This window comes from Beauveria bassiana (assembly GCF_000280675.1).
Source record: "Beauveria bassiana ARSEF 2860 unplaced genomic scaffold BBA_S00015, whole genome shotgun sequence".
NCBI lineage: Eukaryota > Fungi > Ascomycota > Sordariomycetes > Hypocreales > Cordycipitaceae > Beauveria > Beauveria bassiana.
This window is the reverse complement of record NW_007930850.1, coordinates 359,661-381,365: the sequence shown is the minus strand read 5'-3', so window position 1 is coordinate 381,365 and position 21,705 is coordinate 359,661. Positions and strand designations below refer to the sequence as shown.

The window sequence follows — 21,705 nt, the reverse complement described above, 5'->3', positions numbered from 1 at the left end:
TCCCCCAATCAAGTCAGTGTAAGATCAATGTCCACCTGACGAGGGTTTCGCCGTGCTTAGATGAAATGCAGGCTGCCGAGAATGACACTGGGGCGCGTAGTGGCACGGCTTCAATCTCGCTGACTCGTGTTATAATAATAAGACAGACAGCCCTAGAGTATCAAATGCCGTTCCGCTGTCTGCGTCGAATTGCCGTGGCAAGCTTATGTCTTGACCTGCGGGCGCTGCAGCATGGTCCTGGCTTTGCCTTTTTTTTTCTTTTTCTTTTTCCCCCCAAAGAGGTAAAGAGCAAAGAAGAAGAAGAAGAAGGCAAAAGAAGTTTGGCGATGGGGGAAAATTGGGGGGAGCCTAGTCAAATATTAGTTGTTTCTATTTTGATAGTAACAAGACTCCGCTCTTGACTTACTAGACCCAGCCTTTTAGAAGAAACAGAGTTTACGATCGGTGGGAGAGAGAGCCTTGGGACTAGTAGTTCAGAACAAATAAAAATGTGGATTAACTCCAGTCTGAATGTTATCAAAAACCTGGGGGGAAAAGAGGCAATAAATAGTACAACAGTCCCCTTTTTCATGGCCTGTGGGTTGTCGTGCGCGCGCCGTAGATCAGGTGCGCCGGGCCGTTACCAGCCAGTTGGTAATAAGGAGGGGGAGGGGGGGGGGCTTTCGTCGTCTCTGATCCGCATGCCGTGAGACAAGCCTCAGCTCTAATAAACAGGGAGCAACGGCTTGCGCTGGCGCTGCTTAGGAGAGAGAAGATTACGGAATACACACAAGGACAAAGTTTGTTTTTGCTGGGCGCGTGCACCTCATGAAAGACAACAGCGTGGGAAGGGGAATCCGAGTATCCGTAACAAGCACTGGTAAAAAGTAGGGCACCATGTCGGCAGCGTTGTCTCTGTTCGTGTACTTCGTAGGTAGCCTCCTTGCCAGCGAATAGAGTTGCACGATGCATTCCGGGAATCTGGTTACAGGTCCCTTTGGTCTACGACTTTCTTTTTCCTTGATTACTTGTTAAAAATTTCAAGAGAAAAGAGTTGATCTGTTGTTTTTGCTTTTTCACGGCTGTAAGCATACACCATGTGATACCTTGCACCTTTTTTTTTTTAATTAAGTACTTTGCTTTTTTACCTCTCACACACACACTCGAGCAACGCAAACACCACGACAAAGGCCACAAGCATGAAACGGCGCCCTCGACACAAGAGTACCATTAATTGTCGGAACATATACTTTCTTGGTCCGATTATGTGTTGAAAAAGAAAAAAAAAAAAAAAAACAAGAGCGCTCGCTACGGGTTGTCGGCTTCGTGGCAAGACAAAAGGCGTCCAAGCTGACCGCTGCCCGTTGTTGTCTCGTTGTCGCAGTGTTGACGAGAACCAGGCGAAAAAAGAAAACCAAATCTGAAAAGCATGTCTAACATTTCGCGCAACGAAAACCACGGCGCATAGTGCGGTGTACCATCAAAAAAAAGACGCAGCGCGCAATCTACTTGCTGGTGCCACCCTCGCGGGTGCCACGTCCGTCCCGTCTCCATTGACATGCATGCAATCCACTGCACCCCATATTCATACGTTTTTGGGCCTTTTTTTGCAATAAGATGGCTGTCGGGCTTTGGATTGAAGATTTTGCTGCATCTCTGCGGGTTGCGGCGGTTGACAGATTCCATTCTCCTCTCCCCCGGCCACGACATAGTCAATCTGTATGGTACCGCACTTTTAGCACTTTTATTCCACTGCTGTCCGTCATCAAGCGACACCAACTACAGGCGTCTGATCCAGCTCGGGCGTCGTTTCTCTCTTTGCTTTACGCTTTGCGCAACATGTTCGCTTCGGCTTCTCTGACTGCCGAGTACCCCCGTGGTGCCACAGACGAAAAGGCTTCCCACGTTCTCGGTAGCAAATGTAAAAAAGCAACTCGCAGTCGTGGCATCGTTGTACAGCACAACGCCCGCCCAACGATACACTGACCCAGGACCGCGGACTTGGGTCCCCTTCAGCTGTCCCACACCCATGCCGTCAAAAAGGCAAGAAAAAGAAATAAAAGGACAACAAGGAAAAAGAAGCGAGCTACGTCCTGTTCCAGAGTAGAGAATGTTTCAGCCCTTGTCTGTCCTACCGTCTCCCACGTAATTAGTAAAAGTGATGCCAGGATAACCCGTCGCACAGCCTTCGTCGTGGAGCCCGGTTGCAATGGAGTGACCCGACAGTCTGGATTCGGTCCACAATCACCATGAGCCATGACTCGTCATAAAAGTTTCTCATCGGCCGATGCTTGGCGGTTCTCCAGGCCGGGAACCTTGTGGGCGGCTTCTGCGTTGGGAAACAGATCTGCAGAGCAATTTGCCGCCAATCGACGGTAGGAGCATTTCACACACAGTGAGGACGCAGGGCTCAAAACAAACTGAACAATAAACTGAACAATAGAAACGTGTATACTCGATAAAATACCCATGATACTGAGATACGATGTGTTTCGCCTAATGAATGACAGCAAAAGAATACCCAGAAGCAACCCATCAGCAGCTTGCCTTAAAAACGGTCAAGTGAAATCATAACCCAGATACGCCAGACAATAGAGCATAAAAAAAAGCTCGTCTATAGAAGGAGGGCAAGACCCGCGAGCGCGCCGACGAATTTGACGCCGTTGCGCTCAGCACCACCAACCATGGGGGGAAGAGTAGGGCGAGGGGCACCCGTGCCGCTGACAGTGCCGCCAGGGGCGGGCTTGCCATAGCCGCCGTTGTTCCCATAGTTGTTCCCATAGTTGTTACCATTGCTGCCGTTGTTGCCGCCGTAGTTACCACCATGATTACCATTGTAATCACCAGTCTTGGTGCCGTAGTTACCACCGTTGTTGTTGCCATATCTGCCAGGGTCATCGCCCTTGTTGCCATTGTTGCCATTGTAATCGCCGTTGTTGTTGCCATATCTGCCAGGGTCATCGCCCTTGTTGCCATTATAATTGCCATTGTTGCCACTATTGTAGCCATAGTCACCACCGTTATTACGTCCGGGGGCGGCAGTGATGACGGGGTCGCTGGGCCTGGAAGGAGAGGGCTTGGGACACAGGTCGCCGTCGCAGGGAACAATAACAGTGCAGTCCTTGCCGTGAGGGCAGTTCAGCTTCTGGTGGCACTTGTCGCCGTCGCACCTGGCGTAGTGGCAGTCGGCGCCGTCGCAGATGAGGTTCTTGGAGCACTCATCGCCGACACAGTGCTCAATTACGCACTTGCCGTCGTAGCAGACAATCTTCTTGTGGCAGTCGCCGTCCAGGCAGCCAGTGGCGTAGTCACAGTTATCACCGCCCTTGTGAATGACGAGCTTGCTCCAGTCGTCGCCGGGGCCGCAGGGCTCGATCCAGCAGTGGTCCCCGCGGCAGACGACGCGGTCCTTGTGGCAGTCATCACCCTTGCAAGGATACTCGGGCGCGCAGTGGGGGCCGTAGCAGACAATCTTCTTCTTGTGCCACTCGGGGTCAGGGCAGATCTCGGTGGTGATCGTCTTGGTCTGCGTGGTGACGTGCGGATCGGAAGGGCAGTGCACAACGGTCGAGGGGCAGGCCGTCACGGTGTGGACGTGAGTCTCAATCTTGGTCTCATACTTGGGCTTGTCCTTGCGGCTGTATACGGTGCAGAGCTTGCCGCGGTCACCGCCGCAAGCATGGTGGTCGTTGCCAGGGCAGGGAAGAACGCAGTGCTCGCGGGGGCTCTGGGTCAAGTGGGAAGACGCGTCGTCGTCCGCGCAGTAGCACTCACTACAACAATCGTCAGAGTTGATGTTCGCTCAGATGGCACGCACGGGGAAAGCGGACTTACTCTTTATGGGTAGCAAAGTACTTGGACGGGCAGCTAGCAGCGCACAGGTCCAGGGACATGTGCTCAGATTTGGCAACCTTTTTGTAGTGGGCAAAGTCGGCCTCGTCACCTGCACAGCCCACGAGGCTGAACTCACCAACAGTCTCGGGCATGGAGACGGGGTATTTGGCGGTGGCGGTGCCGTTCCCGACCAGATGGACGGCCATGACGGCCTTGCCCAAGCCAAGGGCGAGGATCAGGGACATCTGCATATTGGCAGAGTTTTGAAAGGGCTGTCTGGGTTCAAAACGAAAGACAAGGGCGTTGAGCCTTAAAGAAAGTGACTGTAATCGCAAAGACGAGATTGAATGAAGAGAACGAAAAGCAACATTTCCAAGGCATTGGCAACCGTTATTTATAACTCTTAGTCTATCGGTTCGTGACGCGCCAGCCTGTAATATTGCTCCTCATGCAGTGATTTTACACCGATTGCCCGACAAAGGCGTTTGCCGATCTCTGTTGAAGAATGCAGTCTTTGCGGGTGGTGGACGTGACAGTCCTTGTTGTGTCTTGAACCAGGCCTGCGGGCTAGCCGTCTTCCCCGCGTTCGGCTTGTCGGTGACTCGGTCTGCGTGTCGAGTACGCTTGAAGAAGGGGAAGCAGAGCGCGTCTAAGTGATTCTGCTGTGTGAGACAGGAACTCGAGGGAGCACGACTCTGCCCACTCGGGGCTAGAGGGAGGGAATTCCAGCAGCGCAGTGTCGCCGGCAGCCAAACACGACTTGCTCTCGATCAATTGCTGCATCAAAAAATTCTATACTGAGTACGAGAGTGCCTCTGGAGAGCAGGCTTGCCGCAGCTTTGTGATCCTGTCTGCATTGGCATGGACGGTATTGGTTGCTGCTCGCTTCGGGGCCTAGCCGCATCTCTCGATGCTGAAAATCGAGGTGTGACTTGGGCAATATTTGTGAAGCAATATCCTTGTTCGTTGGCTTGCTTTCATTTAAAGCCCATTCTCCAGGCGCATTCCCCGCACGCTCTATTCTGCGGTCAGATTTAGGTGTGGACATTTTAACCGATGGTCCGCAACACAAGCCAACGCGCCTTGCGTGGTAATTTCCTGCCGCATTTTCACTCCGCTTTAGGTTTCATCGGATCGGAATCTGTATCGACCGTAAGCCATTTACTGTGCATGCCAATAGATCCCACAAAGTCTATCTCGTCACTAGTTGGGCGACGCCCCCGTCGATCAACGCGTTTGAGAAGCCGTGATGGCCTACTACCGTAGGAACACAGAACCCATGCTGAAAATCGAAAACAGGGGATTGTCTTTCCCAGTTTCGCACCCTTTCAGGCTCCGTCTCTGGTTGACTGATACCCATGGACAGTACGTCTCGCGGGTGTCGTTGGTAGACGCGACGAAGCTGGGACGCGCGTTGTGCGGTGCAGATGGATCGATTTCGCGTTGTTGCATTTTTTTCGCTGTAGGGTAGTGGTACAGCCATTCGCCGCAACATCTTTTCTACACGTCGTCTGGTCCTGAATTATGTAACAATCAATTTGTAGTAAATGAGTTTTCATTGTTCGAGCTTCAGTGGTTAATTTGATACTGTTTTTGTGGGTAGTAATGGCTGTCCGGCCATGTTGCTGTTCTCTCCTGAAATGCAAATCGAAGAGCAAGGTCAACCATCAATCTTGAGCAGTACAACTTCGGCTCTCTCTCCAGACAGAATGCATGAAGGGACAAACTCCGCCCCACTGATTTTAAGCCAGTCCATTATTTCAATAATCTGTCTCACTACGTGAGATAAACGTGAAACATTTAACGCGTCCTCTATAACAAGAACAACATAGCTGGTGACAGAGGGAATTGCGTGGCGCCGGAATTATGTACCTAGATAAAGATAGTATTCCTTTCATCACCACAAATACCACAAAAATATGATAAAAGATAGTACGAACAGCCGCGCAAGCTTCCAGGAAGACGCCAATGCGCGATTACCTGTAGATACTCTTAAACCCACACGATCAGTCATTATCGGTAACCCTTCTGGGCTATCGGCGTTTCGGCAGCCAGTCCCGCCAATCAAGAGATCGAATCGACCGACGACGGAGCGATGGAGCTTGGGGCCTGAAGGAACGACAGGCAAGACACGGGAGCGATCCGGCCCCGCCAGCCCTTGCACGCAAATCCATGGACTCTGCCAACGAATGAAAAGCAGGACCATCTTGCTGGTAATCGTGACCAATAAGAGGGCAGGATCAGCAAAAAGGCCAGCTGAATTGTTACTCGTTACCCAACCCCTGCCCGCGCAAGGGCGAACCAACCGATTAAAGCCGTGAAGCATGCGCGTCTGCGGCCACCATGGCTACTCGTGACAGCTTCTGCGGAGGGCCCGGCCAGCGTACCCATACATGCATGCGACATCGTATTTGATAAAATCACGCGCCCTTTTCCTTTTCCTCTTGTCACCAGTAAAAGTAAATAGAGCGCATGGGGCAGCACTAGCTACACCCGGATTGGGCTCCGGCTTGGGCGGGTGCGGGCGCGGGGCTAAACGGGGACTTGGTAGCTTGCCGCTATGATGCCGGAAGCGGCAGTTGAATCTTGAACTGCCGATATGCGGGGGTGGCAATCAAGATGTACTTGATACTGGGATGAAGATGCAGATATCTACTATCCCCCCTGAATAATCATACGTGACTGATGCTTCAAGCGGGGTTTATTAGTTCAGCCCGCACTTGCACCCCGTCGTACCCGTCTCGTCTCCAACACACGCAAACGCAAGTTCCCCGCGGACATGGGTTGTCCGGTTGTAACATCTTTGCCATGGAATGGTCATGCAGATCATATGGATCCGGCTCATCGTGGCACGGTGGGCATAAATATTACATAGTTGTTCATCGGCCCTCACCCTCTGCCGTGTGCTCCATTAGATCTACAATCCTTAAGCTGTGCAACATGACCAATACAAAGCTTCAATTTCACGCAGACCACATAGGGTCCTTGATACGACCGGCTTCTCTGTCAGCGGCGCAGGCAAAAGCCGACGAGGGAAGCATCTCTGACGCCGATTTGAAAGCCGTTCAGCGAGCAGCCATAGACGACATTGTTCAGAAGCAGCTGGCAAACGGCGTACGTGCCATCTCGTCGGGCGAGTACGATCGCAAGTATTATTTCTCGGGTTTCTTCGAAAAGCTGGATGGGTTTCATGAAGTAAGCCCGGTGCCGTGGGAGCTCGCGCGTATGTCAGCGCCGCCAATTGCTGCTCTGAAGAAGACCGGCAAACAGTACCCAATGGCCGTGGTTTGTCATGGCAAGATTAAACGATTGGATAGCCCATACATGGACAACTGGAAGATGTTGCGTGACACTTTGCCAAGGGACCAATGGTCCTTGTGCAAATTTACGATGCCGCCGCCTTGCTACTTTCACCTGCGTCTAGCCAAAGGCAAGTGCTACAGCTCCGAGGCGTACAACAATGATAGCGAGTTCTTTGCCGATCTGGCTGTGGCCTACCAGCAAGAGATTCAAGCTCTGTACGACGAAGGCCTGCGAAATTTGCAGATTGACGACCCGACGCTCGCATACTTTTGTTCCGACGAAATGATGACGGCTCTCCGGGACGAGGGCGAGGATCCAGAGGCGCTCTTTGCGCAGTATCTCCAAGCGCACAACGACTGCATCGCGAAGCGCCCCGCGGACATGCACGTGGGGTTGCACATTTGCCGGGGCAACTTTGCCAAGTCGATGCACTTTAGCCAGGGCTCGTACGAGCGCATCGCCGAGCGCTTCTTCTCGACGCTCCACTACGACACTTTTTTCCTCGAGTACGACGACGAGCGCTCGGGCGGCTTCGAGCCGCTGCGGCACCTGCCGCGGGGCAAAAGCGTAGTTCTCGGGGTGGTGACGACCAAGGATCCGGCGCTCGAGGATGGGGAAACGGTCAAGCAGCGCGTGTTGGGAGCGGCGCGCATCGTGGCGGCCGGGCAGGGCGTCAGCGTGGAAGAAGCGATGGGAAGCATTGGAATCAGTCCGCAATGCGGGTTCGCAAGCGTTGCGGTTGGGGCGGACGGCATGACTGAGGCAAGAATGTTTGCCAAGTTGAGGTTGGTACAGGATATTGCGCGGGAACTATGGCCGTGAATGTTAGTTCAGTGGACGCCATGAAGGAGGAAGTGGAAGCAATGGCATTGGTGAGGGCGATGACGTTATAAACAGTTGCATCGCAAGTAGCACGGACGGAAAGGGCAATCTGATCGCTAGCTATTACCGATATTTGTGTAATACCGAGCCAGATTCGAGTATGGCAATGCGAGATACTGCATTGGTGCGTGGCGTGCGTCTTGCAGGCGGCGATGCCACATGGGCTCTCCGCTCATAGGCAGCCAGGCGGCGTCGTGTCCCGTTGACATAGCAGGCAATGCAGGTTGGCTAAAAACTACAGGCAGCCGCAAATAGACACTCGGATTGGCTATTCATATCGTAGTTACAGCACCCATGGTTGGCAATCTTGTCCAAGTGGTTGTTTTGGTCCTCGACGCGCTTCATCTCTAGTGGTTTCGGCCGCCAAAGCCGAGAATAGGCCGTCGGCATCCGACGCAGGGCGACGCTGGGCGTGCGGGCTGATGTTTGCACAGGCAATGCATGGCAAGGCATGGACAATCTCACCGGACCAAGAGCTGCATGCGTGACAAAGGGCGAAGAGAGGTCACAAGTGCCTGATGACGTGGGAGGAAAATAGAGCCTAGTAAAACGACGAAAGCAGCAAGCAAGCTTGAGCTCAGCGCGTGGCTTGTTTAGCGGGATGCAGGACACAAGCCCCCGCGCCAGCGGCTCCCAACAACGCCTACCTAAAGACCCCTTAAATGCTGCTTGAAGCCATTTGTACCTACCACGCGGGAGGGGCAAGTTTTCAATGTGCTGACCAGTAAATCCCTCCTGAGCCGGCATACCATGCCAAAGTTATGATTTTCGAACCATTTGTCAAATGACCGTCAGGCATCAATGACCAGAAACATATTGTTTTTACTCCATGCTCTATACTCCGTATCAGCCCGCTGCCTGTCCCGCCGTGGCCCCACCAACTGGAGCTGCCCGCCATTGCTGCCCAATGAGAATCAGTCTTGTGCTTTCCCTAATCGGCGCTCGAGGCTCACCCGTGCTGCTGCTGTGCATCATCGCTCGCACGCGACGCAACTCTGGATTCCCCTCGTCTACTCCCACCTCCCATATCTCTCCGATATCTCTATATAGAATTCTCTCACCTACTGGCGCAGCTCCAATCTGTCCTCTACATTCTGCCATAGTGTCATCAACTCTCTGTCCGTCATGAGCGGCTAGCTGGCCTCTTTTCCTCGATATTTATTCTCAAGTGCTCGACTACCCCTCCGCCTCGAGTCTTGGTCGCCAGTCAGCTGCCCATCTCGCGCTCCCGATAAGCCGACTACCGCCACTTTCCTCCGCCGCCACTTGACTTTGATTTTCGTCTTGTTTTCTTCGTAACACGAGCAATATATACCACCCTCGGAAACTGCCGACGAATCTATATCCGACCAGACTGTACAATTCTACCATGTTTGACCTACCTGCTATGCTGCTATGGTGAGTCCATCATCCGTTTGCCCCGCGCGGGCTTCGCCTGCGTCCCGTGCCGCAACGGGTCTAACCATCTTCTTTTCCAACTTTCTAGCTCGGTAGCATCCTTCCTCTTTCCCATATTCGCTTCCTATAAGGCGCTCAAAACCTCCGACCCTGCGCAGTTAACACCATGGCTCATGTACTGGGTCGTCTTTAGCATCTGCCTCTTGGCCGAGTCTTGGGTAGCATTCATTGTCACATGGTTCGTCTTGTCCTCTTAGCTAGTCGTCGCATTCAAACACTGACGACTTCCTTCTCTTCCATCAGGATACCCTTTTATGGATACTTTCGCCTGATATTTCTGCTCTACCTCATTTTACCACAATCCCAAGGCGCCCGTGTTCTATACGAGCAGTACGTCCACCCATTTCTGCAGGACAACGAAGCCCACATCGACGAGTTTATCGCCAACTCCCACGAGCGTCTCAAATCGATGGGACTTTCCTACATTCGGCAAGCCATCAATTATGTCAGGGAGAACTTGCTCGGAATGCCCCCTGCTGAGCCTCCGGCGCCAGTCCCCGAAAATGTCGGCGCGCAAGGCTATACGCAGTCTCTCCTCTCGAGGTTTAGCATCCCTTCCGCGAAGTGGACCGCCCCTGGTGCTCACAGCGCCAGCGACTTTTATAGCCTCTTGTCGAGTGCAGTCTCGGCCGCTAGCGGTACTGGGGTTGCTAGAAGTGCCCAGGGACCAAGCGACATGACTGCGTCAGGCAATCTCATCCCGGAGCACCTGCACGACTCTGGAGCCAAAATCAACTTCATCTCCGCGCAGAAAGAGCGTCTCAGCTATTTACTGGCTGCTCTAGACTCTGAGGCGCAAAAGCTCCAAAATGAAACACCAAAGCAGGGCGCGCCAGGCACCTTTGACGGACCAGCAGACACTGCACCTACACCCCGATCGCCTAGCGGCCTCAGCATGCTCAGCGCTCTCAGTAAAAGCCGGAGCGAGGCTGATTTTGAAAAGATTGAAGCCGACAGCGGCACCGAGGAAGAGCTCACCATGCGCAGGCGCAATGTGTCGAGCGGGGGCTCTTGGATGCCTTGGGCATGGAGCGGCGCCGACGACGCGCACAATCAGGATCATGGCTCAACCACTGGGCGGGAGCACTAGGCCTGCAACTCGTGCTGCAGTAACCGAGACGAGACCTTTCCCTTGGGAGGATCGACGTTGGAGCGTGAACGGCGTTGCTGGACAGCACGGGTTTACATACTTTGGCTAATTCGATTGGACTTAGATATACAGTCTTACAGTGATACAGTGATACAAACAGGCGTTTTGCAGCATGATTATTTTCTCAGGAATGTATACTCATGGCACGTGCAGTTCAAGAGAATCAAAGGCACCCATTGAGTTATGCAAACTGATGAATTGTAATGTACATGAGAAGGGACGAGAATTATTTCGTCTATAGTGTCCCGTCATTAGGACGAGTTTATTATACAATTGCGAGGACTCACTCGGCAACGACAAAATCCAGTATGATCGAATATCTTCTTTCGATCGCTCGAGACCGCCCCCCCCCCCCCCCCCCCTTCCCCCCTCTTGGGCCGTCGTTTCTTTATTAGTGTATTCGTCTCGATTTATTTCGTCTGACGGTAGGGATAGGCCACGTCGACGGCGCCCTTGCGGTACCACAGCGTGCGCTTCTTCTTGGTGGTGGCATGCTCGACCCAGACCTCCTCCATGCGGTTCTTCTTAAACCAGCGGATGAAGCTGGGGTCCCAGAGCTCCGACGCGATGCCCAGATCCTTGCAGCAGCGCATGAGTGCGTTGGACTTGCAACCCTCGACGGCCGAAGGCAGCTGATCGGCGCCAAAGTAAGAATTTTCTCCCTGCGCCTGCGAGACAAACCTAGTAGCCCGTCTGTCAGTTTCTGCGGTACCTTGCCTGTATTTCTTTAAAGGAGAATGGGGTGAGGGGGGCTGGATTTCGTGTGCCTTACCTTCCGTCTACGATCAGGGCGTACTCGCGCGTGACGACGGAGTTGCCGACGACGGCGTCGCCTTTGGGGATCAGGCCCCAGCCCATCGGCCCAAAGGCCTCGTTGAGGCGCCGCCGGTAACGAATTTCGGGGAGGTAGATGATGCCGTCGGGTTTGACCTCGATATCGTCGACGTCGAGCGGCTTCATGAGCGCGGCAAACTGCCTCGCCGTCACGGGCCGGCTCGCGATGCCGTGGAAGCTTGCGGACCAATCCACCACGGGGATGTCCGTCGTGGTATCAGCGACGCCAGTCGCATTTTCGGCGTGCGCGATTGTCGCCGGCTGGTAGAACAGGTCGCTGGGAATGGCGGCGGTGGCGGCAGAAGAGGGCGAAGCCTTGCCGGTGGTGGTGGTGCTCGACGAGGTGGAATAAGGCTTGAAAAAGGGTTTGGAGGCAGGTCTGGGCGACGGCGCGTATTTGGGCTTGGCGGCAGCGGGTGCGGCGTCGGGCTCCGACTTGGAAGAAGAGGAGGAGGAGGAGGAGGAAGAAGAAGGGGAAGCTGCTGGTGCAGAGCTTGTAGAGGTTGACGAGAATCGTGCGTCGAGGTGGCGAGTGACGAGGCGGCTTTGACAGCGCAATTGCCGCTGGGCCTGCGAGAGGACCCTTCGAGAGGCGTTCATATTATATGAGAGACAGTAATGGAGGATTCGATGGTTGAATTGGGCGTCGAAGTAGAGTTTGTGCGATGCAGAGATGGATAGGAGAGAGAAGGATGCACGACAACTTTTTCCAGGCTCAAGCTTGCAGTGCTGGTGCCCCACAATTCTGCCTTGTAGGTCAAATAGCATTTCATGATGAATTGGGGTATTTCTATAAATACAGAGAGGTATGCGATCGAATAGTATACAGATGACTGGCCGTCTCGATGACAAACCTAGGCGTCCTTGGTGGATGTTCGCTCTTCGTTTCCGTGGCGCTTCCAGCACTCTTTGAATTGCTGCATCTGGTGATGTTTTAGCACGGCGTCGTGGAGGGTTCAGTGATTACCAGAAATGAACAGAAAAGTAGGAGCAAAATCAGAAAATTCCAGTTTCATTCTTTAAGCCTTACCTCGGAAGTGCATGCTCTCCAGTCCTTCTTCTCAAAGTAGCAGTCCGTCATCTTGGCATTTTCCTCTGTAGCATCCATAAAGTCAGCTTACAGAGAGGCCCACGGGAGTAGATGATGCAGCCCAACAGTGAACGGGTATAAAACCAGACCAAACACCACTTATAAAGGGAAGGAAAAAAGAAAAACATTATAAAATCCAAAAGGTCCATAGCAACTCACCAGAGCATCCTGTGCTGAAAATCCTCTTGTCCCTGTTGTCCAGTGGCATTTCAAGGTTAGCATCGGATTGACTCAACCGTTCCATGGCCAGCCCAGCAACTCTTGCCCACTTCCCCAACGGCTCGCCAACAAGACTCACCACTCATCCGGCTCATCGTCGTCATCTGTCTGCACTGTCGCGTCGGGCTGCTGCACCTTGTCCTCCTCCGCTTTTTGGTTCTCTGGCTGCGCCGACTGCGACGATCCCATCCTTGTTGTGTCGGGGCCGCTACTTCTTTTCCTTGAGCAAGAGGGTGCAAGGTGGAAATTCTCCAGACTTCTCTGCAACGGTTCGCGATCTGTCTTAACCAGGCCACTTTTTTTGGGATTCACAAACATGGCGCCACAACGGCTCAATGTTCTCGTCTACACAGGTAATTTACTTTGGCCTTTTCCCTTGAATGTGCTCAAATTCGCTCAGTGGCGCTGACTTGAAGCCTGCCCTTCCCATACAGGCACCGGCACGACTGGCGAGTCGGTCCGCCATGCCATGTACTCGCTGCGGCGGCTGCTCTCGCCCAACTACGCCGTCATCCCCGTCAGCGAGGCCGTGCTCCTCAATGAACCCTGGCCGTCGACGTGCGCACTGCTCGTCATCCCCGGCGGCGGTGACCTCGGCTACTGCCGCGTGCTCAACGGCGAGGGCAATCGGCGCATCGCCGACTTTGTCAGCCGCGGCGGCGCCTACCTCGGTCTCTGCGCCGGCGGCTACTACGGCGCCCGCCGCTGCGAGTTTGAGGTCGGCAACGCCCCGCTCGAGGTCATTGGCCCCCGCGAGCTCGCCTTCTTCCCGGGGACGTGCCGCGGCGGCGCCTTTCGAGGCTTCGAGTACGCGAGCGAAAGAGGGGCGCGCGCAGCCCGTCTACGCCTCGAGAGCGACCTCGTGCTGGATACGCTGCCGACGGAAATGGCGTGCTACTACAACGGAGGCGGCGTCTTTGTGGATGCGAAGGAGTGGAAAGGGAAGAAGGTAGAGGTGCTGGCAGAGTACTGCGATGAGCTGGATGTCGAGGGCGGCAAGGCCGCGATTATCCAGTGCAGCGTCGGCGAAGGCAGGGTCATTCTCTGCGGGATGCATCCAGAGTAAGCTCGAATCTGGGTCGCGCCAGACAGAAGAAAGTGTACTTGAGCGCTGATACGATGAAAACACAGATTCGCCGCTCAGAACCTGCACCGCCAGCCCGACATTCCTGGCTACGACGAGCTCATAGCCAGCCTCGCGCGTGACGAGCGCACGCGCGCCGGTTTCCTGGGTCTTCTCCTCGCGCGTCTCGGCCTCGAGGTCGACAGTCAGGGCGGCGCGGCGCCGCCGGTCCTCACCAGCCTTCACCTGTCCGCCGCGGACACCGCCACGGTCAGCGAGCTCCTTTACGCGTGGCAGGACGTCATTGACAGGGAACACGGGCAAGACCTCATTAAGAGCGAGGCCGACACATTCCGCCTCCGCAGCAAGGACGACGCGGCCTGGAATCTCAAAGATTTAAACGAGGCGCTGACCGGGGCGCCCGCCGCCGCCGCGCCGGCACTCGACGCGCACGGCGTGCCCGACTACAAGGCCGTGACCAAGGACATTGTGGCGCACGAGCAGCAACTGCCGGACGAGAAGCTCACGCCGCGCTTCAACCACCGACTCTTCTTTTCGAGCCTGCAGCAGTTTCAGGCCATCGAGAGCGATGCCAGAGAATGGGGCAATGCTCTTCTTTACGGTGATGTCGTCACGAGCACAAATGTACTCCTTGAAAAGTATGCAGCGGCCACCCAATATTTTCGAGGGGCAAAGAATGCTAACAGTTATGCCTTGGTAGAAATCCCAAACTGATTGCAAAGCTGCCTTCTGGCTTTACGTTTACCGCCTCCACACAGCTCGCCGGCCGCGGCCGCGGATCCAACGTCTGGGTTGCGCCGCCCGGATCCCTTCTTTTCTCCGTCATTATCAACCATCCTGCCAACCTCGCCGCGTCTCGACCTGTCGTTTTTATCCAATATATTGCCGCCATTGCCGTTGTTGAAGCGATTAAGTCCTATGGCCGCGGCTACGAGAACCTACAAGTCAAGCTCAAATGGCCCAACGACATTTGTAAGTCTCATACAGACCCTTGCTACATTACTCCCTTATGATTCTCATGTTGACTCTCTTTGGAAAGATGCGCTGGACCCAAGCAAGCCGGCATCGGAAAAATCCTACGTCAAAATCGGAGGCATCCTCTCCCAGTGCGGCTACTACGACGGCAGCTACCAGATCATCCTGGGCATCGGCATCAACGCCGTAAACCCGCGCCCTACGACGTCCATCTCGGACATGCTCGGCGAGGGCGCCGCGCCGCTGCACCTTGAGACCATGCTCGCGCGCATCCTGACGCGCCTCGAAGCCACGTACGCCCAATTCCGCCGCGAGGGCTTCTCCGCCAACCTCGAGTCGCGGTACTATCGCCACTGGCTGCACACGGGCCAGGACATTACTCTCGAGGCCGAGGCTGGCGCCAGGGCGAGGGTCGTGGGTATCACGCGGGACTGGGGCATGCTTCGCGTGGAGGAGACGGACAGAGATGGCCGGGCGACGGGGCGCATGTGGTCGCTGCAAAGCGACGAAAACAGTTTTGACTACTGGAAGGGTCTGGTACGAAGGAAAGAGTAAGGCGTTGCCAAACATTGGTAGCATGGTGTGAGGATGTAAATAGTATATTGTAGACAAAAATAATACAGGTGATGCTCTGGTCAGAATTAAGCACACTTCCGTGGCATAATTCCGCACAGATGCACCAGTCGTTGCTTTAGAGCCAGAGATTGTCTTGAGGCTCGTCGCGGAGTCTTGTTTCTCTAGATTGTAGTGTATTTTCCGCCCATAAAACGCCGTGCCATGCCGTAGTCGAGTGAAGATGTACATGTATACAAAGGAAAATTCTCCTTCACGTCTCTTTTTCCGCAGCCACACATTCCAGAGTTGCCAGGTTGAATTATGCGCATCTCATTGCTGATTCGAGTACATTGTCCTCAAGAAGTCGGATTATGAACCGTTCGGTCGGTCGCGCGCGCGCGCATCGTTTGCGATTTGTTCGATCCCGGCGCAGGATCCCATCTACCGGTCTTTGTAGACCTTGGGCTTCCAGCCCTCCTTGGCCTCGGCCTCTTGCTCAATCTTTTCCTTCATGGGGCCGAGCTCGCGCTCAAAGCGTTCCTTGGCGCGGACAATCTTGCTCTGCAGGTAGAAACTGCCCCCCTTTTGCGGCTCGTTGGCGTCAAACAGACGCTTGTAGCGCTCGAGTACCTCCTCGACGTTGGCGTGGCCGCCGGCGGGCGGCTTGACGTTGAGCACCTTGCAGGCCTCGTCGAGCGTCATGCCGCCTGATAGCGAAGCACCCGCCGAGGCGCCGCCACCAGACTTGGCCTGCGCGCGCTGAAAGGCCGATGCGGCCTGGGCCTGCTTGTATGCCGCCATGAAGGAGCGGCCGAGGATGCGCGAGCCCGTCACAAAGGCTGTCAAGACGAAGCGGTGCGCCTGCGAAACAAAGAAGAACTGGTTAGCTGGATGTGTCTCGGGTGAAAGAGGGCAGGCCGTCATCAGGCGAGGCCGAGCAAGCTGTGCGTAGGCGCAAAGATTTTGGCTAGACCCTGCAGAGGGGGGCCGAGGGCTGCTTCCGTACCATTTCTGGATCAGACGAATTGAATCGCTGCCTGCAAAGTTGTGTCTGATAGAGTACAATAAGAGAGGGCAAACAAAAAGCTCTCTCCCGCAAGACAGCAAGATGCTTCTGCGTCGTCAGCTGGGGGCGGTTGAGTGATGGCCGTGGAGTCGAGAGACGCAAAGGAGAGCGAAGTCGCGAGATTTCGGAGGCGCTAAATTTTCCTTTACGGTCGCCGGTCCAGCGCCGACCAGACGCTAGAAAAGATGCCTGTGTGACGTGCAGAGGCCTGATTAGTCAGGACCGAACATGCTCATCAAAGAGGGAAGATCATTAGATGTCATATGTCAAGAATATATACCTTTCTATAGAAGAAAATCATGTATTTCATTTCATGCAATTGTAAAAAGGTTCTACATCAGTTCATGTCTTCTAAGTCGTAATTCTACTCTAGCCAGGGCAATACTTCATTGGTCACCAACTTCAGTTTGGTGTTCCTGTAGCACATTTGCCGCCGTAGTGGGCTGCTCCTAAGGGCCTGGGTCGCCTGTGAGCCTGTGAGCGGCTCATCGCCAAACCTCAGTTTAACATAAAAATCGTGAAATATCGACAAGAACACATTCCGATATTCGTATTGACAGGTCAGACGATCCCGCTTCACAGTTTTTCATCTCCCTCACTAATGTCCTTTCGGTTCTTTGCAGTTCGGCTCATCCCAGGCAAGCTCGCTCTCACCTTCATCTTGTTAGCTCCCGTGCGAGGAGGGGCTATATTCAGCCAGCAAAACATGACGCCGCAAGAAATCGCAGACTTGCTCCAGCGCGAGGGCCGCGGGGAGTCTACCGAAGATTACGATGAGACTATTGAACCGGAATATGCAGTTCAGCGACGAACTGACCTGTTGGCTGGCGTGCTTGAGACTTGCAAGGAGCTGCGCGCCTCGGACCAGGCACAGCTCGAAGTAGTGGCCGAGAAGCTGGGTGACGGTAGCCGCGACGGTAAGTCGCCTAGCTCCCAAAGGTCCGAAAATAAAGAGAGACTCGAGGCTGATATCGTAGGCAGAGGCTTGGCGCTTGCCGTATGGTGATTCTAGCATCTTAACCTTTTTTCTCGAAGAGCTTGCCGAGGAAGACATTATCAACAAGCTCAAAATTCACGCTCTGCGAATCGTGGGAAACGCATGCGCAGATACAAACAAGAATCGAGCTCTCGCGGTTGAGGACAGACGTTTGGAGGCGGTTATTCGACAACTCAGTGACGAGAGTGTCGTTCAATTCACTATTCCGGTGCTATACAATGTCATGGTCGACTACGGTGTGTGCCCACCTCACGATAAAAAGCAGTTGACTGAGCTCGTGAGCAATGCGATACTAATGGAGGCTTGATGCAGATCCTGCCCAAATTCTTGCGTCGGAGCTCAAGATCAGCTCAGCCATGATGAAGCTCCTTTCCTCGCCAAATCTGCCGCAGTTTGCCGGCGTGATCCTCTACTTTTGCCGCATTCTCGCGCTCATTGTCAACAGAGACTCCGAAATCGCCACCGCCGCCGACGACACCGTTGCTGTGCTTCTCTCGGTCGCCACCAGCGCCCCTTACAAGGACGACGCCGAGGAGTTTGCCGCGCTCGGCACTGTCGCCCTCGTCTACCTTGCCGCCGAGCGCTTCCAGCAGCTCGCCATCTCTCACGACCAATTTGGTCTTTTGTTGGACGCCTTCCACCACGCTCACGTCGGCCTGGACATTTCCCGCGTCGACGACCCTGAGGTAGCCACCGCGCTCAAGCAGCTCCGCCTCTCCATGCTCAGCACGCTGGCCGAGCTCACCTCGCATGGCGCCTTTCCGGCAGCATATCCGCCGACGTCGGCGGCCGTGCAGACAGTGTTTGCGTGGCTGCAGAGCGGCAACTCGTCGCTGCAGGCGGCCGCGTGCCTCGCGCTCGGCAACTTGGCGCGTTCAGACGATGCGGCGACGGCGCTGGTCGAGCAGCACGCGCCCCAGACGGCGCTTGCCAAGGTGCTCGCCGACCCGGACGTCCAGGACACGCAGCTGCTGCACGCGGCACTCGCGTTCCTTAAGAACCTGGCCATTCCCACGCAAAACAAGCCCGCGCTGCGGCCGCTGCTGGAACCCGGCTGCGTGCCGCGCATCTACGGCCTGGACGCGCAGCCGCAATTGCAGTACGGCGCCGTGTCGTTGACGAGGCTGCTGCTGGCCGGCTGCCCGGACAATGTGGCGCAGTTTTGCAAGGACAGCGGCCAGGAGGCTGCAGAGGGCGATTCCGACGCCGCGGGGACGGGAGACAGCGTGGAAAGCCTGATTTCACTCTTTGGCCGCACCGACACGGAGCCCACCAAGGTCGAGGCTGCTCGGTCCGTCGCCGCCATTTGCCGCGTCCTGCACTCCGACGCCGCCGCGGAGCTACTCCCGGGGCGTGGAGCGTCCGACAGCGAGAGCCGCGCCGCGTTTTACGCACGCAACGACGTCGGCAAGCCGCTCGCCTTTCTCGTCACACAGGAAAAGTGGCATAGCCTGCGCTCCGAGGCCTGGTTCGTGCTGGCGCTCATGTCGCGCTCTGCTGACGGCTCACGCGTCATTGCCGCCGTGCTCCAGCAGGAGGCTGTCTCGGCACAGCTGACCAAGACCATCACCGGCGAGAAAAAGGGCGGGCGCGTGACGGAGGTGGTCGACGACGACAAGGACGAGAGCACGGCCGCGCTGTCGGCCGCCGAGGGGCTGGGCTTGCAGCCGCAGCAGGCGGATCCGAAGCAAAAGGAGCGCATTGCGGCCGTCGAGAGGGAGAATGCGCTCGTCATGTGCACTGAGCTGCTCAGGAACTGGAGCGACGAGTTCAAGCCTTTGAGTCGTGCATTTTTGGAGGGTTTGCTGAAAGACGGCACTGAGCTCGTGGTGGCGCATAGAAACAAAGAATTTACCACAGTATAACCCAACCTAGGTAGAGAAGCTACAGTATTGTACTTCAAGGGTTCGAAAGAGCTTCGAGGAGTCAGAGCAAGTCACATGTGCCACATTGTCAAAACAGAGTCAATCAGAGTCACATAAATATTTTGATTCATTTAGCGTCGAATACAAAAGGGAGAGCCAATGATCATGCAAATAATTCTTTACCCTGGACTATGGACCGGGCCAAGCACTAGATCGTAGTAGCCTTTGCAGCAGCCGACCCATGCCCATCCCGTACGATACGCAAAGAGCACAAAAACCCTCATAAAACACCAGTATCCCATTTTTTGTGTTGTATCCGCTCTCTCCTTTATTTCTTCGCACCGTCTGCCTCGGCCTTGTCCTTTGCACGCTTCTCGCGGGCGCCCTGGTAGCGCTTGGCGGAGCGGGCTTGGCGGAGGGCCACGTAGGCGCCGCCCTTGACGGGGGCGGGCATGTCGCCCTTCTTGATCTCCTTGACGCCGAGGTCGGTGGGGGTGACGGGGAGGACGGAGGCGACGGTGGCGGCCGTGTTGACCTTGGAGAGGTCCGTCTTGGTGTCGCCCTTCTTGGGGGCGTTGGACTTGCGGGGAAGCAGGATGAGGCGCTCCTTGTAGGCCTTCAGGCGGGCGACGTTGAGAGCCAGGGACTCCTCGGAAAGGTTCTGGCGGCGGAAGTCGACGGCGATACCGATGGTGGGAGCGAGGGGACGGGCAATACCAGCCTCCTGTGAAAGTTGTTAGTTGCCTGAAGTTCCGGCAAGAATGATTCCGCGCGAAGTCGTATCATCATCCAACGCTATCCCACTCGAGTTCAAGATTGTCATCCGTCGTATGGCGAGCAGTTTCTTGCCAGCACTCGGAATCTTTCGTCGTTGGTTGGGGTTGCGCGAGAGAATGGATGGCGATTTGCGGGCTTGCTGGTGTATTTCGTACCTTGAGCTCAGTCAGAGTGAAACCGCGGCCGGTGCGGACCTTGCGGTTGTACTTGATGGTAGGGCATCGGACAATGGGACGGAGCTTGTCGACGGGGCGGGGAGCCAGAGCAGCGGCCTTGGCCTGACGGGCAGTACGGCGGGAAGCCTTCTTGCCAGCCTAGAGGTTCCAATCTTGTCAATAACCACGTTTTCTCATGCCTTCGTATTCGCCGAAAATCATCTGCGCTTGGTTTAGCTCGGAGGTAAATTCGCATACCTGGTCAAAGTGCGTGCGTACGCGACGCTGCCAGTCCTTGTGGAAGTCTGTTCAAAATCCTCAGTCAGTCGTCGATTCCTGCGTCATGTGTTTCGTCGGTCGTCGTAGCGCTGCTATTCGCTTTCGGTGCGATGGTTTTTGGGAGATATATGCTCACGGTTCTTAACGATCTTCTGGTTGTGCTTGATCGCCTATTCGAGAGAAAAAGTCCAATGTCAGTAATTGACTCTTTCGTTGTGTGAACACGTGTCTTGCGCAATTGCGGGATTCGTACCATTTTGTCTGCTTGCGATCAAAAGATCCGGATTGTCGATTGTTCGAGAGGCGTGGAATGATCAGAGGAGTCGGAGGCTTGACAATTTCTTAGAAGGGTTTTCGTGCCCTACGAAATGCTACGTACCTTGTGGGGTATGCCCTTTCTGCTGGGCGAAACAAGCGAAGGGAAAAACTTGTGTGGGCAGGTCACGTGTGCGTTGGCTGCTGGCGGAGCAGTAAAATGAAGTGTAGACACTGCAATTTGCAAACGAGAGAACGGGGCATGACGGCCTGTTTTGGTTTGGCGTCGGGTGGATTTTGTTGGCGCCGTTTGCTGTTCATGCCTGGATTCAAAGGCAGCCAGACAGGAAGCCCGTTGACAGCTGGCAAAGGAAAGCTATAAAGTCTTCGCGCGCCGCCTCGGTTTTCCATTTCTTTTCTTCCTTTCTTCTTCATACTTACCTTGTTCCGAAGTTCCCAGCTCAAGATTTGGGGGCTTCAGTGTGGAAGGCCTGCATTGCACAGCGCGGTGTCGCTCCACGCTCTATTGTCCTTCGGGGCCATAGGGGGCGTAATTTTTGATTTCATCCGTTTTCATTGTGAACGACGCTATACGCGACGCCATGAAGAAGACGCCAGCTACTGTAGATGCCACTTGTTGCTCTGAAGATTGATTCAAAGAGCTTTACCTCGCATGTCCGTCTCAGCTAGACAATACTCTCCAATTTCCAGCTGTCGAATTGCACACTGATTTGTATCACATCAGTCGCGTTTGTGCAACACATCAAGATGCTCTGCTGCCGCTAGACAGTGTCTGCTTTACCTGACGCGAGATGCTCACGCAGAGCTTCACCCACGTCGTCCGCGCGACCTAAATTTCCAGGCTACGTCCACAAACGTTGTTTTTGTTCATCTAACCAACATGTCACCTACAATTGATCCGTAGCAGCACCGGCCTTCCTCACGTCT

At 54.8% G+C, this 21,705-nt stretch overlaps 9 protein-coding genes across 9 annotated transcripts; 4 read left to right on the top strand and 5 right to left on the bottom strand.

The window, feature by feature from the left end:
• Positions 1-2,593: 2,593 nt before the first annotated feature.
• On the bottom strand, positions 2,594-4,064 carry BBA_05702 (WSC domain-containing protein; the record flags this gene model as incomplete). The annotated part of the gene is made up of 2 exons (XM_008600799.1): positions 2,594-3,752; positions 3,814-4,064. 2 exons carry the CDS (start codon positions 4,062-4,064, stop codon positions 2,594-2,596), a joined length of 1,410 nt encoding a protein of 469 aa, XP_008599021.1.
• Positions 4,065-6,753: 2,689 nt separating this feature from the next.
• BBA_05701 (5-methyltetrahydropteroyltriglutamate-homocysteine methyltransferase) lies at positions 6,754-7,938 on the top strand (the record flags this gene model as incomplete). Its single annotated transcript, XM_008600798.1, has 1 exon — positions 6,754-7,938. One exon carries the CDS (start codon positions 6,754-6,756, stop codon positions 7,936-7,938), a length of 1,185 nt encoding a protein of 394 aa, XP_008599020.1.
• A 1,429-nt stretch (positions 7,939-9,367) lies between these two features.
• Positions 9,368-10,546, top strand: BBA_05700 (HVA22 family TB2/DP1 protein; the record flags this gene model as incomplete). Its single annotated transcript, XM_008600797.1, has 3 exons — positions 9,368-9,396; positions 9,485-9,634; positions 9,700-10,546. The coding sequence occupies 3 exons, from the start codon at positions 9,368-9,370 to the stop codon at positions 10,544-10,546; spliced, it is 1,026 nt and encodes a 341-aa protein (XP_008599019.1).
• A 470-nt stretch (positions 10,547-11,016) lies between these two features.
• On the bottom strand, positions 11,017-12,040 carry BBA_05699 (mitochondrial genome maintenance protein MGM101; the record flags this gene model as incomplete). The annotated part of the gene is made up of 2 exons (XM_008600796.1): positions 11,017-11,287; positions 11,379-12,040. The coding sequence occupies 2 exons, from the start codon at positions 12,038-12,040 to the stop codon at positions 11,017-11,019; spliced, it is 933 nt and encodes a 310-aa protein (XP_008599018.1).
• Positions 12,041-12,294: 254 nt separating this feature from the next.
• Positions 12,295-12,938, bottom strand: BBA_05698 (CHCH domain-containing protein; the record flags this gene model as incomplete). The annotated part of the gene is made up of 4 exons (XM_008600795.1): positions 12,295-12,363; positions 12,471-12,535; positions 12,690-12,721; positions 12,829-12,938. 4 exons carry the CDS (start codon positions 12,936-12,938, stop codon positions 12,295-12,297), a joined length of 276 nt encoding a protein of 91 aa, XP_008599017.1.
• Positions 12,939-13,065: 127 nt separating this feature from the next.
• Positions 13,066-15,435, top strand: BBA_05697 (biotin-protein ligase; the record flags this gene model as incomplete). The annotated part of the gene is made up of 6 exons (XM_008600794.1): positions 13,066-13,102; positions 13,184-13,811; positions 13,881-14,471; positions 14,534-14,805; positions 14,873-15,359; positions 15,432-15,435. The coding sequence occupies 6 exons, from the start codon at positions 13,066-13,068 to the stop codon at positions 15,433-15,435; spliced, it is 2,019 nt and encodes a 672-aa protein (XP_008599016.1).
• Positions 15,436-15,804: 369 nt separating this feature from the next.
• BBA_05696 (import inner membrane translocase subunit TIM16) lies at positions 15,805-16,287 on the bottom strand (the record flags this gene model as incomplete). Its single annotated transcript, XM_008600793.1, has 1 exon — positions 15,805-16,287. One exon carries the CDS (start codon positions 16,285-16,287, stop codon positions 15,805-15,807), a length of 483 nt encoding a protein of 160 aa, XP_008599015.1.
• Positions 16,288-17,135: 848 nt separating this feature from the next.
• BBA_05695 (GTP binding protein) lies at positions 17,136-19,291 on the top strand (the record flags this gene model as incomplete). The annotated part of the gene is made up of 3 exons (XM_008600792.1): positions 17,136-17,346; positions 17,411-17,662; positions 17,739-19,291. 3 exons carry the CDS (start codon positions 17,136-17,138, stop codon positions 19,289-19,291), a joined length of 2,016 nt encoding a protein of 671 aa, XP_008599014.1.
• A 328-nt stretch (positions 19,292-19,619) lies between these two features.
• Positions 19,620-21,021, bottom strand: BBA_05694 (60S ribosomal protein L13; the record flags this gene model as incomplete). The annotated part of the gene is made up of 4 exons (XM_008600791.1): positions 19,620-20,015; positions 20,086-20,382; positions 20,482-20,528; positions 21,015-21,021. 4 exons carry the CDS (start codon positions 21,019-21,021, stop codon positions 19,620-19,622), a joined length of 747 nt encoding a protein of 248 aa, XP_008599013.1.
• Between the last annotated feature and the right edge of the window lie 684 nt (positions 21,022-21,705).